The sequence below is a fragment of the Pygoscelis adeliae genome, unplaced genomic scaffold, assembly GCF_000699105.1.
Source record: "Pygoscelis adeliae isolate BGI_AS28 unplaced genomic scaffold, ASM69910v1 Scaffold286, whole genome shotgun sequence".
Taxonomy (NCBI): domain Eukaryota; kingdom Metazoa; phylum Chordata; class Aves; order Sphenisciformes; family Spheniscidae; genus Pygoscelis; species Pygoscelis adeliae.
The window spans coordinates 8,439,506-8,456,946 of NW_008825076.1; the positions used below are offsets into that span (position 1 = coordinate 8,439,506).

Below are 17,441 nucleotides of genomic sequence, written 5' to 3' on the forward strand. Positions count from 1 at the left end.
AAAATTCCTCATGGCAGTGTGTGGGGAAGCACAGGCTGATGGCTGCGTCGTCTTGTCCAGCTTGCACAGAACTGTCCACAGTGGGAGCACTGGCCCAAGGGAGCAGGACGTCGGCAACCCAACGCTTCAGAAGACGCGTTGCACATCGGCAAGCCTTTACAAGCCCACAGCGCGGAGGCTGCTGAAGCATGTGTGGGTTCTACAGATACTTTTCATGCTCCTCTGTCACTAAAAGAGAGAGCTGTAGGGGGAAAAAAAAAACCAAACCACAGCTAACTTTCAAACGTATGCACAGCATACAAGTTTGTGTGGCACCAACAGTAACAAAGCTGGTAATTAACATTTTTCTGTAAAAAAAAAACCAAACAAAAAAAACCACCCCAAAAAACAATGCTGTAAAATTCCACAATATGAATAATAAAACCTAAGAAGCAGAGTACAGCTACTTGTGATCCACCTTTTAAAGTGGATCATTTACTACACTTCAAAGGATTTTTATGTCATTTTCCAAAAAAACTAATGTCAAATTGGAGGAAAATTCACACTAGTGCAGCTTTGCAGTTGTTAAAAAAGGCAAAAACACCTGTTAGAAGGTATTCTCCAACAGCCTGCGTAAAGGCTGGCCAGAGCTGAGTAATTACGTATTTTGAGAAGAGCTAATCTCTAAAGACAGGCAACAGCACCGGCCTTGACAATAGCTTAAATATCTGATAGGAATGCAGGTGCGAAAACACCAACCAGAAGCAATAATCTATTTCGGAATTCACAAAAACACCCAGCCAGCCTTTTGAGTGTCACTCAAAAATTGGCCTGTGAAATTGTACTGTGAAGTTCTGTATGGTCCTGCAGCTCCTTCTTGCTGACGCAGGTAGCTGCACTACCCGTTCCTCTGTGCAGTCATTCCAGCGTGCTGCAGCTGTCCAGTCTGAACACTACAAAAGGTGAGGGCAGCCTGTTTTGGCACGTATCACAGTAGAAAAGGACAGTCTCTTGGCTCAGAGCAGATGAAGTATCTCACCCCGATTTGCCAATATCTGAGAATTTAGGAACTGTGTTTTGCCCTTTGTAAAACCGTTGAGACAGTGGATGGGTGAGATTTCTCACATTTAAAACTGCTGGTGTTCCAACAGCTTCCCTTTGCCACTCAGCCTCGCTATGTCCTAAATGGACTTGTTCGATGCAGCTGTGGTATGACCCCTTTCTGCATGACTCGTGGCAGAAATAATTTTAACAGAGCAGAATTTAAACTAAACCCTCCACCCCAATGCAGTGGCTGATACCGAACTTCAATCCGTGAGTTCTTCTGAAGTGAAACCTTTCGATGCATTATCCAACTTAAAAACTTGAACAAAATACACGGGTGAGCTGGTGCTTTAGATGTCAGTTATAAAGCACTCTACAATGGGAAGTTACTTACCAGTTACGAGACGTTCCTCAAGAGCAGCCTTTGCATAGTCACACTGCTGGGATGCACGCCTGACATCTCAGAGCCTCAGACACTTGTCGAAGAGTCAATCCTGTTAGGTGCCACTGAAGCACCCTCTTGTGGCACTGAACATTCAGTGCCCAAGGCTGTGAAGGTGAGGTGTAGTTTGTAACCGCTTCAGTTCCACCGCCATTCAACTGCTGCCTTCCCGAAACCTGTTTTTGCTAGACTTTTTGTCATTTCCCTCAAAGATAGCTTAGCATTAGTTCTAAATAATCCGAAAGTGTTGAACTACTCTTAAATAGGTTTCAGTGTTAGTTTTCACCGTTAATTGCCTACGGAACAACGTGTCTGCTTCCACTTTCAAGACCACATCAAACTTTATTATCAAACACTAGTGGTTTCAGAGGTGTGCTCCTGCCCTGCTGTTTTTCTTCAAAAGCCTCTATCAGTTCTAATCTGCACCACAATGAGAAGCTCGTAATTAAGCTGCCTGTTGTGCCAAGCCTTTACATTCAGGCACACAAAGAAAGTAAATCTGTCTTTAAAGTTAATTAATTAGGAAACTCTGAGATGAGGACCTTTTCTGTGGTGGTGATTTGTTTGCATTCAAGCCAACACTGTAGCTACGCTCATGCAAATCTGTAACTTAGACATGCAAAGCTTTGTTTGATCTACATGAAATTATAGTGATTTATCCGATATACATTTAGACGACTACATCTTCACAACTACACCACTCCTGAGTGAAAGAGAGGCACTACTGCTGCAAAAAAACAGGGCTCCTTATTTTCCAGGCCGTTTATGGATTGGTATCATCATTCTTTGCAGTGACAGGCCATCTTCAGGTTCCAAGTTCAGTACAGATCAGACACAGTGAATCATCAGCACCAAGACCAACAGCAAAACTTGACTCCACAGTGCAAGTGATCACCTCAAAAAAACCCTTTTATTTGGGGACTAGCAGAGGAAGATCTTTTTCACTGGCTATGCAGTCAAGTGAGCAAGTTCAAAGAACTAAAGTAATATTAGTAAAAGAAAGCAAAACAGCAGTAGAGGGTGGTGAGTTTTTTTAATCAAACTTTCATCACTTTCAGTGTTGATGACAAGAGATAAACCACCCTAATATTCATAGTGCATCCATAAGTTGTGCCAGGTTTCTGCCCCCCCAACCCTTCCTCTCAGCAATGCTTCCTTATACTGAAGCCAAGCACCCGTTATGGCAAGAGTGCTGGCTTTCTGTTGTCCAAGCGCCTTGGGGGTGCTAGGTGCTTGAAAGACAATAATAGGAAACATGCCAGCAGCAGGGACCAGCCTTCCTAACTCAAAGAGACACGGCAAAAATCTTCACGTGGCTGACAGCCACAGGACAGATGTAACATACCTTGTAGAGCAGAGAAGGGGAGCTCCAGTAGTTCACAGGCAGGAGATGATAATCACTCCCCAAGGATCCCACTGCTCCTTTTAATTGGCTGGGTCCCAGGGGATGTTGGCTTCAGCAGCCACTACTGGTCTGCCTCACTCCAGAGCCAGGGCTCAGATCACGTGCCAGCCCATGCGCCGGCACAGCCCCTGCCCTTCTCACGATGCAAGTTCGGCACCGGAGCCGCGTTACACCAGCCACTCCTGTACAGATCTGGCTTTCCAAAGCCAGATCTCCAAGACGAATTTCTCAGAAGTTCTGGCAGACTCATCTTAGGTATTCTGATTATTATCTGGTCTGTCAGCAGCCTTTCTGAAAACTCCTCTAGTTACAAAAGGTTAAGGCTAGACCTACATGTACAGCAGCCATGTGTCCCAGAAAATTGCCAGTAACATAAAAATAAGTAATTCTTTTTATTCCCTTGGTACTACTCAATACTTATTGCCTCTTAGTATGGGTTTACGTTGCAGAATATAGCATTAAGCAAAGATACCTTAGCTTTCAAGGAGTTAATTCAGATGCCAGAAGTAGTTTAGTTATAACAGTATGGAACTTGGCACAGGCTAGTTTTTCCTATGGGGAAGCACTCACACCAAAACAAAGGCATCAAGTTTAACTACAATCAGGCCTTGCAGACAAAAATACTTATGACTTAAGAACAGCTCCTCAATTTAAGTAGAATATTTTTTAAATAGTTAGTAGTTAAGTATTTTTAATAGCTGAACCAACAGCAGTATATCCACATACACTGCACTCCACTGAAGAGTCACAACTTAAGCTAGTACAATCTTGCCTGAAGAGAAGCATTAAATTGGCACCAGTCTGTGTGCAGACAAGGCCCGTTTTCTTTTCACAACGATACTTACAGCTTCCTACATCACTTTCACCTCCTGAGCCATAACTCCTCTGTCTTGAGTGTACTACATTTTCCCCCTGCTGTCTTTATAGCGGTATATTTTCTTTCTTTCCTGCCTTTGTACTGTTATTACAGAGAGGAAAAAAAATGACACAAGAAAAAAAATACATAAATTATGTATGCTGTAATCCTAGCATTTTGCTATGCACATCACATTTTCTGATGACGGGCTCCCAGTATCACTGTATTCCCTTTACAACGTCTCCGTATTTTGTCAGAGGTGTACAGGAACAAAGCAGGCCAAGTGCCTTTTGTATCTGGGATCTTTCACTATACAGGCAGACACTATTCACTTTGTGAACAGGTCTTGGGTGTAGAAAAGTTTAGCTGCAGAAAAAATGTATTGTATCATCAGAGCCAGGGCTCTACAAACCTGGCCTCCCACTTCCAGGAGGTGGCAGTGTTAAGTTGTCTCTCCATAATTCACTGCTGTAAAGCAGGAGAGGTACCACATACAGTGTGCTTTCCTCTTAATGAAACACTTCCCCTTCGAAGTCCCACTCATTAACAATTTCTGTGAAATACTAGTACCAAATAAGATATTATAACAGATAGCTATAAACTCATATGATTTATCTGTCTACAGTTAAGTAAACAGAAGTTTAGTGCCTTTAGAAGTGTTTTTTACTCAGGAAGTTCTACCACTAGAACAATAATAAGAAACATATTTAATGTTTATTTTTTAACTAATAAACCCTCTTCACTCTCCTGGTGCGCTTACTTACTTTTATCAATAAATGCAGTTAAGATGTTTAAGTAGTTTTAGCACCTGAGCTGAGTAAAGTATCAGTTCATGTATTTCTTTTAAGTAAGTCAGCTGAACTTCAACAAAGATTTGAAGCACTGATGAGTACTTAGTATACTTATGACTGGGTAGTTTAAAAACTGGGATACTGCAAATATCTATCTTCTTCCCTCCTTTTGGATTCATTTTCTATTTTAAAACTGCTGATACATTTGCTGCTGACTTCTATTTGACACTTAACAACAAAAATATAGAAAAAAGTCTCTTCCAAGTGTTGCTCTATCAGACAGAAAACCTGAGGTCAGGTGCTTCAGACTTACACACTGATACTGCTGATAAACCTTTGCATCAGCAAACTTCATGTCTGAAGTGCTCCTTTACCCCCTTTTTACAGGGCAGCAGTGAATACAATGGACAAATATTGTTACAAATGCAATACATGATATTAATTAGTGTAAAACTTTAAGTATAAAAGCTCTCGGCAGAATCAAATAAGCAGTGGACACAAACTGCTTTTGTGGATCCTTCTGGGAAAAAAGTGTTTATATTATGCTGTTTAAAGTTTGTCCTCCTCCAGCATAATTAAAAATAATGCTTCCTATTATTGTAAGATGTATGTTAGCCTGCTAACAAAACTGAAACATTTCAGAAATCATTTTGGGTGGTGCTTCCCCACAAACACCTAGATGATCTTACTAGATAAACAAGTCTGTTTTGCTTTTGTTATGAATTTTACATCTCCTTTGATATGACCTAAATATTGATAATTAACACTAGCTCACATGATAAATTCAGGATTTCTATCGCAACTTGAATCTCTGAACAACAATGTTCCTAAATCTCAACAATCCATATACTTGTATCAATTTGGAAGCTAGGATGACTTTTCAAATTCAATATAAAAGTTGAGCACTGCATATTAAACTAATACCAATTTTCCTAACAAAATTAAAAGCAACACTTCTGAAAGGGAATGTGACGCATACCTGATTTCCTCTTGTATGTGTAGTTCAAATACTGCCTGCAACTTTAGAAGTACTTGTACTTGATATTTACTTATCAAAGCAAGTTCAAGATATTTCCCACTCTAGTTATTAAACAAATAAATAAGATTATTTTCACTGGGAACATCAAGATGTTAGACAGTGTCATTAATCAGGCTCCAGATTTTGGTGTACGAAGTCACTTCCAAGTACAGCCCTAACTCATCCCCAAAAGAGCTACAGAAAAAAAATTAGAAAAAAATCAGGAATTGAAGAAACACGAACTAACGAGGTAACAGAGAAAAAGAAATCACTGCTCTATGTAACTGCATACTACTAGCACCAAATAGCCTTTTTTTTTTGTTTACAAATGCAGAACAGGCTGGGAGGAGAAAAGGGGGCTTGGTGGCAGGGTTTAGATGCAAATATACTATATGCTCCTATCACCCAGTACATCTCTAAGAGTGGCTTGATTTTCTTCTTCCTACTACTTGATAAAACTACTGTCGTATGTAACAACAACAAAATCTTGTATCTGACAAGTACAGAGTAAATGTGTAAAGTAAATCCATGTCTGAAATTTGATAAACTGACTGATGGAAAGAGTATTAGAGAGAGTAATTCTGCTAATCACATTAAGTTTCCTTAATTCCTAAAGGGCCTCGTGCACCGGAGTCACAAATAAGGATTTGCAGAGCATGGCTTGAAGCTCTGGGAGAACGCAGGCTGTATTTTGAAACACTGTATATGGAAGAATCCCGTCCTTAGCCTCCTCTAGGTGACCTTAAGTCCAAACATTAGACACTTAGATGTCTGAACTAGTCATCTTAAACGTCTTTCATAATCAGTGTTCAGAAATAAGCATTTCTAAACAGTGAGTCACTTTGTTCTAAGATTAGTGTCTAAAACAGATTATATGTTTTGTCCACTGATGGTGTTTTTGACAGACTAGCTCAGACTTAGAGAGTTCTAACTTTTAGATACCCAAAGTGAAGTGAGATGACTCACGAATTTCCATAATGCTGTTAACTTCTATGTTTTGAACAGCATGTAAAGATTTGTTAAATAAATAAAATCTTGTGGAATACTCTTAAAGATGATGCAATAGCAGCTTCTCAGGAAGATTACAGATCAAACCCATCTAATCAGAAAGCAGGACAAATTTTTTCACAAATACACAAGTGATTTACCTGGGAATTTAGTAATGGCACCGAGTCTCCACAGATTAGTACCACTTACCTTAATAATAGCAATCAGAAGTTCTTCCTTGCATTTGATATGAGAGTTCTTCATCACACGAACTAGGTTGTTTTCTATTCGTTATTAAAGTCTGGTATATACACATATTTTTGAACCAATTTAACCATTTAGCTACAGGAATCCAATTTTCTACTGGAATTGGTTATATCTGTATAACCTCCAGCGTGGTAAAACTTAAGAGCAACCCCCCTTAAAGAAATCCCAAACTCGCTGTCTCAAAACCTGTGTTCCTGCCTCCTAGGAAAAAACCTATAGCAGTAAGGACATTTTAAGTGATATGGTTATGAGGTAGAAAGCGTCATGAAAATTTGACACGTAAAATAAGCCCTTACAGTTTCATTTACATTCTTCTCTCCTAATTTTGGTTATGTTTAAAACACTACTGTTTCTGACAAAAAAAAAAAACTAGTTCCTTTTGAAGCAGCTTAAAAAATGCAAGTTTATCAAAGTATGTATCTTAAGAGTTCACTATAAAAAAAGGCACAAGGCCCAAGTAACAAAATATGCAACAAAAATACGCAGGGAAAAATTATAACCATTTAAACATTTGATGTGGGTAAATACAAGTAAAATATACCTAGCAAGTCTACTATGTACTATAATAATAAACAGCAATTTAGGGTAGCTGGTGTTCCCTCAGTGTTTAAAAATTACATCTAAAAAAAATCTTAAAGATAATTTATAAACTTATCAGTTACTTTACATATAATGTAAGTGTTTAATAACTAGGTTTATTTCTGAACATAAAATGTAAAATTGGCTAAAGTGTGGTTAAGAAAGCTGAGAACTGAATTTCTGAATTCATTAATCTTCAAATGAGTAAACATTAGACACCAGGTCATGTGTTTTGTAAACGTGAAATGTAAGATTTCATCTGAAGTTCCACCACTGCATTATAAAACTACTTAGCTGAGTCAATTAAAAAACGTCATTAGCAGAAAGACTTGTTCAGGCTACAAAGCAGTATTTACTTACCTTTATATGAGTTACAAGGTTGCTATTCAAAACCTGCAAAAATATGCAAGGCAATATCTCTGCCTAATATCCACTTAAGATGTGTTCTTGTGTGTGTGGATAATGTGTGAAGTATGAACATATAAATAGAAAGGGGGGAAAAAAAAAAAAAAAAGAGTACTGCCTCCCCCCAAACTTAGAAGTAAAGAATGGTCCTTAAATTATTTCATGGAAGGAAGAAAAGCAGCAGGAAGAACTTGGGATACACTTGACAGTTAAAAGCTGTTTGAAGAAGTGTAAAGTATTGTTGGATACCACGTTGAAGATTTCATTCTCGGCACTAGCACTGAAAATGCAAGACCTGAGAGACAGGTGCCCAATCTAAATTACAAAAATACAATTCAAATTAGTACAGTCAATTGCTGATTCATGCTGCAACCTTCTTGTAAAACTTAACACAAATGTATCGATACTTACCTTTTCTAGATTAGAAAAAGTTATTGTCTTTATGGGAAAAATTTAAAGCTTAATCATGTAGTTTTCATCCAGAAATCAGCTGGGTAGATTGATAGGCTCTTAATCATACAACTGTCATGATACAAATGAAACTTCTAAAGGTGTCTCTCATTTGTGTGTATCTCTGTGTGCGAATCTTTGAAGGTGGAGAAAAGTAGTTTGGTGCCATATTAAGAAGAAAAAAAAAAAAAAACCAAATCCTAAACTCCCTAGTCTTGCAGAGCCAAGAATGGATGGGTATTCAAAGAAAATGTAAATGATTATTCAGGAATATCCCTATGCGATACATACATTTGAACAACAGTGAAGATGAAATGGCAGCAGTCCTTTCAGGCTTTACAGCATTGTAATTATGATCGCTTGCCCAGGATGGCGTGCTGTTTTCTGCTGCTGGCTCTTTAGCAATTGGTTGAGTGTTTGCCTCAGTCTTGGTAGCTGTCAAAACAGTCTTCTTCATATTCACCTCTCTTTTCTCAGGAAATTGTCTCTTTTGGTTTGAAAGAGGCTTAATAACTGCCTGCATGATTAAAGGAAGCTTAATTACTAAAAATCATCAAATATATTGTATTTTAAAAACAAGCAGAGACATAGTTACATACACAAATTTCTTTTATAGTAAGCTCCTGTAAATACACTTGAAATGATGTAATTTCACATTCAAGTCTATAAAACAAAGGTAATATACACTGTAACTTCAAGAAAAGGGAATGGCACAGAAACCACCTCAAAACAACAGTATTTATCATCAAGTTGGGCGGGTGGGGGTGGGGTGCTGTTTGTTTGAAAAACTACTGCCCATTTTATAGTGGTTTCAAAAGGAAAAGGAAAAGGCTTTGATTTCATCTGTTTGCTTCCAAAGCACACATACAATGCAGTCACTTTAGTTCACAATTCACAGTAATTCCAAATTACTGCCCAAAACCCAGTAATTTGGAGTTAAAAAAGGTAAAATTAATTTGGAATGAAATTAAAATAAAAAGGTGTATTGCTTACACTTTTTTTTAAAAAAGGTAAATTAAATTTTTTTTTTAAAGTACACTGCCATCTAGAAGGCCCTTTCAAGAAACTATCTCTATCTAGAGGCAATTATTAAGATTTTTTAAAAGTGACAGGAAAACATTTTATTGTCAGAAGAATTAAACAATGCTTTTACCACAGAAAAAGGCAAGAGAACAAAAAAAAAAAAAAACTAGAAAGCTCATCTTCATGCAGGACTTGGCACTTGTAGTTGCCTGAAAAAGGAGAGCACAGAAATGAGCCACTGTGCTTCAGGACAACTGTTCTGGATCATGAACGTCAGCTTACCTGCAGTTGAGATTTTGGCATGCCAGGTTTTTCACATTTTGGTTTGATCTTCTCTTTCAGTTTTGGTTTTGCATCTTTGCCAGCACTTAAAAACTTCATAGTGGCTGCAGCATGTTTGAGAATGCAGTCATTGCTGCAATACACAGAATCAGGCTGAGCCAAATTAAAACAGCCAGGACCAATGCACTTTGATGCACCAGGAGCTTCAATTACCTATAGATTGAAATGGAGTGAGTTCAAACTTCAAAGAGGAAATGGATAACATGAAGAAATGCTTACATATCATATGTGCAGACCACAGCTATGACTGTTAGTGACTTGCACAATTGCCAGCGTGAAAACAACCTTCATTCATGATGTAACAGAAACAACCCATACAAATGTAAGGATTTCACTCTTGTAACACAGTATTTTCAGAGCATGTTCTGTTTTCAAGTGGTTGGTCTGCTAGCAGCGAACTAAGGGAGGCTTGTTTCCTAAATTTTCAGATCCCATAAACACACAGATGCTTTTTTCTGATCCTCTACATCACATGAGAAATTTCCTTAATAATGCAGAACTGGTTTCTCAAGAGCAAGGTTTCTAAAATACGTTTTACTTATATATTGCCATCAGCAGCTGTCCTCAACCATGCACACAAGCAAAAGGAAGCACTCAGCTATTCAGGGGTACAGGTAGTTCTTGCTCTAGAGGTTTACCAATTTCAATTTTACAAGTCTGACATAAACAACTGACATAAACACAACCGTTTTCCTAGACAATTTTGCCGTAGCCTAATACTTCTTACACATTGAGAAGTTTGCATATGCAATCTTTATTTTCCTCTGCTTCACAATTACTCTTCATTTCTATCAAAGTGCTATATACTACAGCACTTCCTCTTCAAATCTTAAGATTTAGAAAATAGCACATTCCTTGAAAACAGAGTACATTAGGTCAAAGTCTAGAAATATCTGAAAGCTCTTTAGGCTCCAACATATCACCTCTAGGTATTATGCCCTTAGTCTCACTCTTCTAGATTACTCCTAGAAATGTTATACAACTGACCTAACACTTGGAACTACTGTAGCTCTAGACAGCCTCTCCCCTACCAATAAACTGCAATTTGTAATTACCAAAAGTTAAGTTTTTCAGGAATATTTCCAGTAAAAAAAAAAAATCTATTATTTGCACAGTGTGGCTTATTTTTCCCCAGAAGTCAGTAAGACAGCATTCTCTGCTGCAGCCTGATAAAACCCAGGTTTGGGAATCTTCCCATAAAAAACAAGTTTATGCTTCAGAATACTTTTCCATCATGTACACACTTGACTATGAAGTACAAGAAAGAAGTATCAACTCATGTTCCCTAAGAAGCACCTCAAACTTCAGATTAACTGAGCTGTCATTTCTAAGTAAGGGCATTTACTCAGATGATGACAAAACTTTCAGTGTTGACGTCTGTACTTAAAAAATTTCGAGGAGTTTTAATCACAAACCAAAACTCTACAGCTATAGGTACTTATGGACAGCAACAAAAAGAAGTCTTTCTCAGAGTGCTTAGAATACTGGTGTAAGAGAACAGATAAACTGAATAACGAGCCTGTTCAGTCACCGTACCACAGAGTGATTTCAGCACATCAACGTATGTGAAACAGCAATCATCTTTTTGCCTAGAATGGGCAGGGAATTCTCCAGCCAGAGAGTGGTGCTTGTTTACACAAGCCATAGAGGGATCTGAACTGAGGTATGAGGGACAGCATGGGCTGTAACACAGACTTGACCGGTTCAGTTCCCTCAAAATGTGGTACCACCTGGCAAACGCAAATAGAGCAGTTCCATTCCATTTCCAAATGCCAAAAGAATACTTAAAATATTAGCAGTTCTTCCCTAAGAGGCAGTGAGTTCATGATAATCATGTTTTGTTTTTTTTTCACTAAAGGAGAGATGCCTAACACGTTTACGTAACTTGTTAGCATGCCAGTATCAAGGAGTAATTGGTGATACTCAGAAGCAGAACTTAAAATTGATACTAACGCTGTCAGTGAAATGCAGACCAACATCAACAGAACTGGACTCTCAAAAACAGTTTTGTGTACAAAGAGATACAAATGTATTTGAAACTGTATTTGAAACCATTTTTGAGAAAAATACTGTTTTCTACACATTTATCTTAAAATAGTAAATACTTACATATTAAGCTCAAACTGTTCTGATCTATACATTGAGCTCACTATGCTGACACGCACAGCTCTGCTATTTAAATTGACTAGAAGTGGGGGGGTGTTCCATAAACATTTTGTAGAAAATGTACTACAACAGAAAGATTCCTCCAGAGAGACGCTTATACTCAAACTTGTAATACTTATTCTAGGGATGATTTTGAAGTTTAAAGATTAGGCGTCAAAGAACAAATTCATACAGAAAAAAATACGAATAGCTGTAGCATTCTAACAGCAAATACACTAAACATGCTCTTCAAGGCACAGTGAGAAGAAAAGGAGAATGTTCAGGATGTTGGCATTACTACAGTAGCTTAGGCAGTACAGAGACAACCACTGTAGCATGAAGTTTTTAAATTTGTGTACATTGAGCTGAAGAACCTTCTTTGCCTGTATTTTGAATTGGGCATGGAACTTGCTATTACAAAATTTAAGCTTCTTTTCTATTTTATGCCAGAATTTGCAGTAATTCAAAATATACATTTTTATGTTAAAAAGGCAGTACAAAACAACTCTCTATGTACTAATAACTTGAAGCAGAATCGGGACAAAGATCAGAACTTCAAAGACTAATTGAAAGTCCGGAGGAAGTACAGCTGGAATTAACTCCAACAGACACTTGTCAACGTTAAGTAAAATGTTCCACTGTCATTGAAAATGTCCAAAATTGAGATTATTTCAAAGCTAGTATAAACCAGTCTGGAATTCTAATATTTTTATTAAAAGAACACCTTATTGTTTGACTTCCAGAACAGTATTTATAAAGGGCAGAATAGCACAAAGCATGTAGTGTGGCATTTCCTTACACATACATAGAACTTTTAAATTCCCCACTTCAAAATAACACTTTCTTAGTTTTAGTTCCTGTAGTGGCAGAACTATGGATTAACTTCTGCTAAATGGTAATATTTAGTGGGTTGTTCAGCTTCATACTTAGCTTTAAAAACCAAGTCAGATTTACAGCTGTACAAGTAAGCCATTGTCTCAATGTATTCAGCGAAACACGAAAAATAAGAAACAATTAAAATACTTACAGGTTGAAATATCTTTAGTTTTTTCTTCCCACTTGGATTTGCAGCTTTTTCAATCCTACCCTTGATTCCTTGGTCCTCAACAGATTTTTGTTCAATTGTTCCTATGCTTGTGAATTCTGTGCCATCCACATTTACTTGCCCCGCTTTAGCTTCCTGCTGGTCTATTTCTGAAACAGGCTCATCCTGTCCCTGTAGAATGGTGCAGTTCGGACAGATATAGTCCTCACCATTCCTTTCCAACAATCGCCCTCGAGCCTCAGAAATACCCACGCAGTCACCATGAAACCATTCCTCACATCTATCACAACAAATCATAAACCTGAAAAAAAACCCCAAGGAACAGTAAAACATTGTGAAATGAAAAGACAATTAATGCTCAACAGATATTTCAAGCAGCAGATCTTAAGTACCCCGCTAAAGTACCAGTATACTGTTCTGCCTCACTGTTCATTTCTGTATTCATTTGTTTATCCCCCCTTTTAAATATTTGTTATAAACTCCCCCCAAAACTTCAAACAAACCCAACAGCTCATCTACATATACTCGAAAAGTAAGCATTAGCATTTGGTTTAATTATTCATCACAGAAAAATTCCAACTACATGCACCGCATTTTTAGTTGAAACCTTTGCCTACCTGTTGTTATGAGGCTGACGACAAATACAATACAGTGCATTTGGGTCATAAATCTCAGATTCAGGTTTGCTTTTGGGCAGTTCTTCAGGTTCTTCATCGGTGCTCCCTTTTGCACCAAGGGCAGGCTTTACCTCCTTCTGAACCTGAAGATCTTCAGTGTCTTCCTCAGACACAACCACTTGACTTGCAATCTCAGTGCTGTCTGCAGTCTCAGGCTCTTGTTTGACAGGCAACTCGGACTCAACTTGTTTTTCAGGCTGGACATCACCTGTTTCTGTAGGATCTTGTTCTGAATTTCTTTTCCTCAGGCGGTTCTGTATATCCTTCAATGTCAGCTGCACAGGTTTCTGTTCAACGCGTTTCTTTCTTAGTCGATTCTGCAGTTCCTTTAGAGTTAACCCATCACTATCACTATCAGAAGTATCATCTTCGTCTTCCTCCTCCTCCTCCTCCTCTTCTTCTTCTTCTTCCTCTTTTGTGCGTCTGCTTTTAGAGCCTTTCTGATCCTTACTACTCCTAGTGCCAATCCTCCGAGTTGCAGGTTTTATATCTGGAGTGCTCTCAACACTATCTTCTGAAGCAGTTTCAGCATCTGTAGCTGGACAGGATGCTGGTTCACTTGAATCTTCCAGAGCAGTAGGAACACTCCTCCTTCCTCTGCGTCTTACTGTTGTAAGAAATTCTTCCACTCTTTCTGTTCGCTTTGGTTGCCGTCCGCTACGCCTGAGGTTTAAGCTTTGTTGCTGCTGTTGTGGCTGTTGTTCACTAGAGTCCACATCAGGATCTCCTGCACCTTCTCGCTTAGCAATTGTAGTCCTTCGAAACCCCCAGGTTTTCCTGAACTCTTTACTTGTAGGCTTGATGGTTTTTTGCTCCTCCTCATTGCTTTGCTCACCTTTCTCATCCAAAACTGAAGCTAAAAACAAAGGAATAGTTATTAAACTGGTGGTGAAGAAGATATTTTTTCTTAAAAGTTTTTTTCAATATAGTATTATTTTCTTTGTGCTAATATATCTCCACCTCATTTTATGACCCTGAAAACAGATGCTTTCTTGTGAATGTAATACAACAGCAGTAGCAATTAAGTACATCATTGAACACTGTGCCAACATACTCCAGCTGTTACAAACTCTTCTGTTATTTAAAAATATATGTATATACACATATATGCACACACACATAAGGTCTCTTCCAACCTTAATGATTCTATGACTCTATATACACAATGGACAAATAAGCATATTTTTTGCTCATTTTAAAAGGAAGAAATCTTACCAGGAGAACTATTTTCCATGTTGTCAGTATTAGATTCAGATTCTAATGGCACTGGCTGTGAACTTACAGCTTGTTCCATAGCACGGACACCACTGTCCCCACCCTGAAACGCTGAAGAGAAACATAAGGTTCAAAACTCAGATTCAAAAATATTCATAGCCTAAGTAATTATTAAGTATTCTGATGTAATCTTATTATGTTATTGTAACAAATACTTAACTTGAATTTCAAGCCACTAATAGTCACTGAATATCAACAAGAAGTTGACTGAATTCCTTCAAAGACAAAGCAGTAAGTTAAATATATGGGTTCGGACACTGTACTGACATACTTTATTAAATAGCCTTAGGATTTCTGATATTTCTCAAAAAAATCCTTTCACGGTACGAACCTATTCCCTGGGGTTTGTCTGGGGAAAAACCTATAGCAGTTCCACTCCTTATGTGGACACAGGAACCACACATGCACCAGTGTGAAAGACCATGGAGCAGAATAAGGAGTCATCCAAACAGACAGTACAGACATAGTTACTGTTTTAAAGGTGAGGATGGTATCTGATACCAATAACATTTTCTGGTAGAAAGGACTGCTGATTACCTGCAGCAGGATAAGAAACAAGGTAGAAACAACAGCCAGTTTAAAGAAATTCAAAGCTACTGCTGTTCAGATAATACACGGTTAGTCAAAGAATAATGAGGTTTTGGATTTTAAATAAAATGCAAAACCAGAGAAATACCCTAGTCCTCCTGTTAAAATAAACTCGGTCTATATCTTGTCTATTAAATAGTTTAGCTGCTATTTTTACGTTTCAGAAACACTGGTGGGTATTCAGGATAAAGCAACACACTTTTCCTTCATTATTTCTCTAACAAATTTTATTGGATAGAAGAAATAATGCAGAAAAGCACAAAATAAAAATCTTCTCAACATCTCTTGGGGGGGTGGAGGGAATCTGCGTTGAATGAAACTTGAGAAAGGCTGCTCCTTGACATGGTTATTTACAAAGAGGTTTTAAGCCTATATGATCTACCAGAATGACAAGAAAAAAAAGATTCAGCAAAGAACCTCCAACTACCACAGATGGAGCCATAGGGGGGAAAAAAAAAAAAAAATCTGTGCTGACAACCAGGATCCCTTTCTTCTCAACAGTCTTTACCAGCATACTAGATTTGAGAAGACAGAAGCAAATGAGAGAAACGAAGATAAGATCTGAGACTGCATTTTGATTAATTCAGGCATAACCTGGTTTGAACAAGTATTAGAGTTAGTATTACATTATGGTGCAGTGTTTTAAATGAGTTGCACGCCATGTAAGTGCTCTCCTAAATGAAAGCAGAAACTGTTTTGTAGTCATTGCAATTACGTTGCTCATGTGAAACTATAATAAGCAGTAGTAAGTATACCTCAATGAATTGGGTAAACAGAAACAGTACTTTAAAAACAACAACAAGAAACACCCCCCAACTCTCCCCCAAGAATGTTTCTGGAGTAGTTATATGCGTATTCCTGGCTCAAGAATTGCACAGGTAAGCCAAAAGGGAACATTAACAGAATTCCTAAATAACAGAACTTGCCGAAAGAATCAAAGATATTTCTAACAGCTGTACATATTACAGCTACAGGTTTTCAGACGCATCCTTTAGTAAGCTTTTCCCAATCTTGCAGTGTACACTGGTGATGAATGCCTCCTTATTTCATATACTGCATCAGTTGTATTACTGTTCTGCCTTATCAAACACGATCTCTCTATAGTGCAATTCCTCCTCTTACTAGAATTATATTTAACAATGCTACAACAGAAACGTAACTTGTCAATGCTATAGAAACATAAACATCCATGCAGATACGTTAACAAAATTAACACTTAACTTGTAACTTAAGAGTAATTTCAGTGAGATACTATAAATGTTGCTGTAAAAGCAGACAACTCCGGAACATCAATTTAAATAGTAACTGATTACTTTCAACATTACAGCCAGAATAAAAAGTGAATTTTAAGCCTGTAGTACACAGGTAAAAAGCTGAAACTGCTTCAATCCAATATGAAATTCCATTAAGCTCCCCTGTAAAGAAATCACTAACGATAATTTTTAAATTTTTTTTTTTTAGAAAACACCACTAAAATTATATTCACACCAGAAAAAGGCTGCAATGGAAGTAAGGGAACAAGTCAAAACAGTTAAAGTTTACATCTTTGTTTACCTTGGAAGATGAAGAAATGTTAAAAGCTACAAGCAGAGGTAATCCAAATTCTGAGATTTAAATTCCAGATAAAATGTAAAGAAATAAGAAGTCTCTTCAAGGTCCTCTATATGCTTTACCTGACACAGCATTAGAGGTTCGAACGGTTTCTCCCTGCAGAGCTGAATGAAAAGGAGAGCCAGAGGAGGGCAGCAAAGGATCGGAGTCATTCAGCATTATCCTTCCAGCACATGCTGAATTTCCTGATTCAGAAGTGCCAGACTGAGTCTCTGAGTTGTCAGCAGGACCAAATACTATCAGTCCTCCTTTTCCTGCTGGTTCCTGGAAAGAACAAAGAAGAGACAAAATAAGGCACCAATGTATTTATGAACTTATCTTACTGTTGTATACATAAATTTGGAATTGTTTTGCCTCTAATACATTATAAAGCAACTTCTGTTATTTTGCCTTTTTGACAGTTTTCTACTTTCAGAAAGACACTGAAAACCAGAATGAGAAGTCAAAGTAAAGCAATACCACCTCCACCACTTACCAACAGTTGAGACCTTTGAAATAAATACAAAATATGG

The 17,441-nt window shown here is 37.8% G+C and overlaps 1 protein-coding gene across 1 annotated transcript in view; it reads right to left on the reverse strand.

Moving 5' to 3' along the window:
- DIDO1 (death inducer-obliterator 1) overlaps nt 1–17,169 on the reverse strand; it is a 41,590-nt gene extending 24,421 nt beyond the window's left edge. Inside the window, 6 exon segments of the mRNA XM_009326804.1 lie at nt 8,515–8,740; nt 9,529–9,741; nt 12,761–13,079; nt 13,396–14,311; nt 14,671–14,781; nt 16,992–17,169. Coding sequence (XP_009325079.1) covers nt 8,515–8,740; nt 9,529–9,741; nt 12,761–13,079; nt 13,396–14,311; nt 14,671–14,781; nt 16,992–17,088 — 1,882 coding nt within the window. The 5' untranslated portion in view covers nt 17,089–17,169.
- Nucleotides 17,170–17,441: the final 272 nt, after the last annotated feature.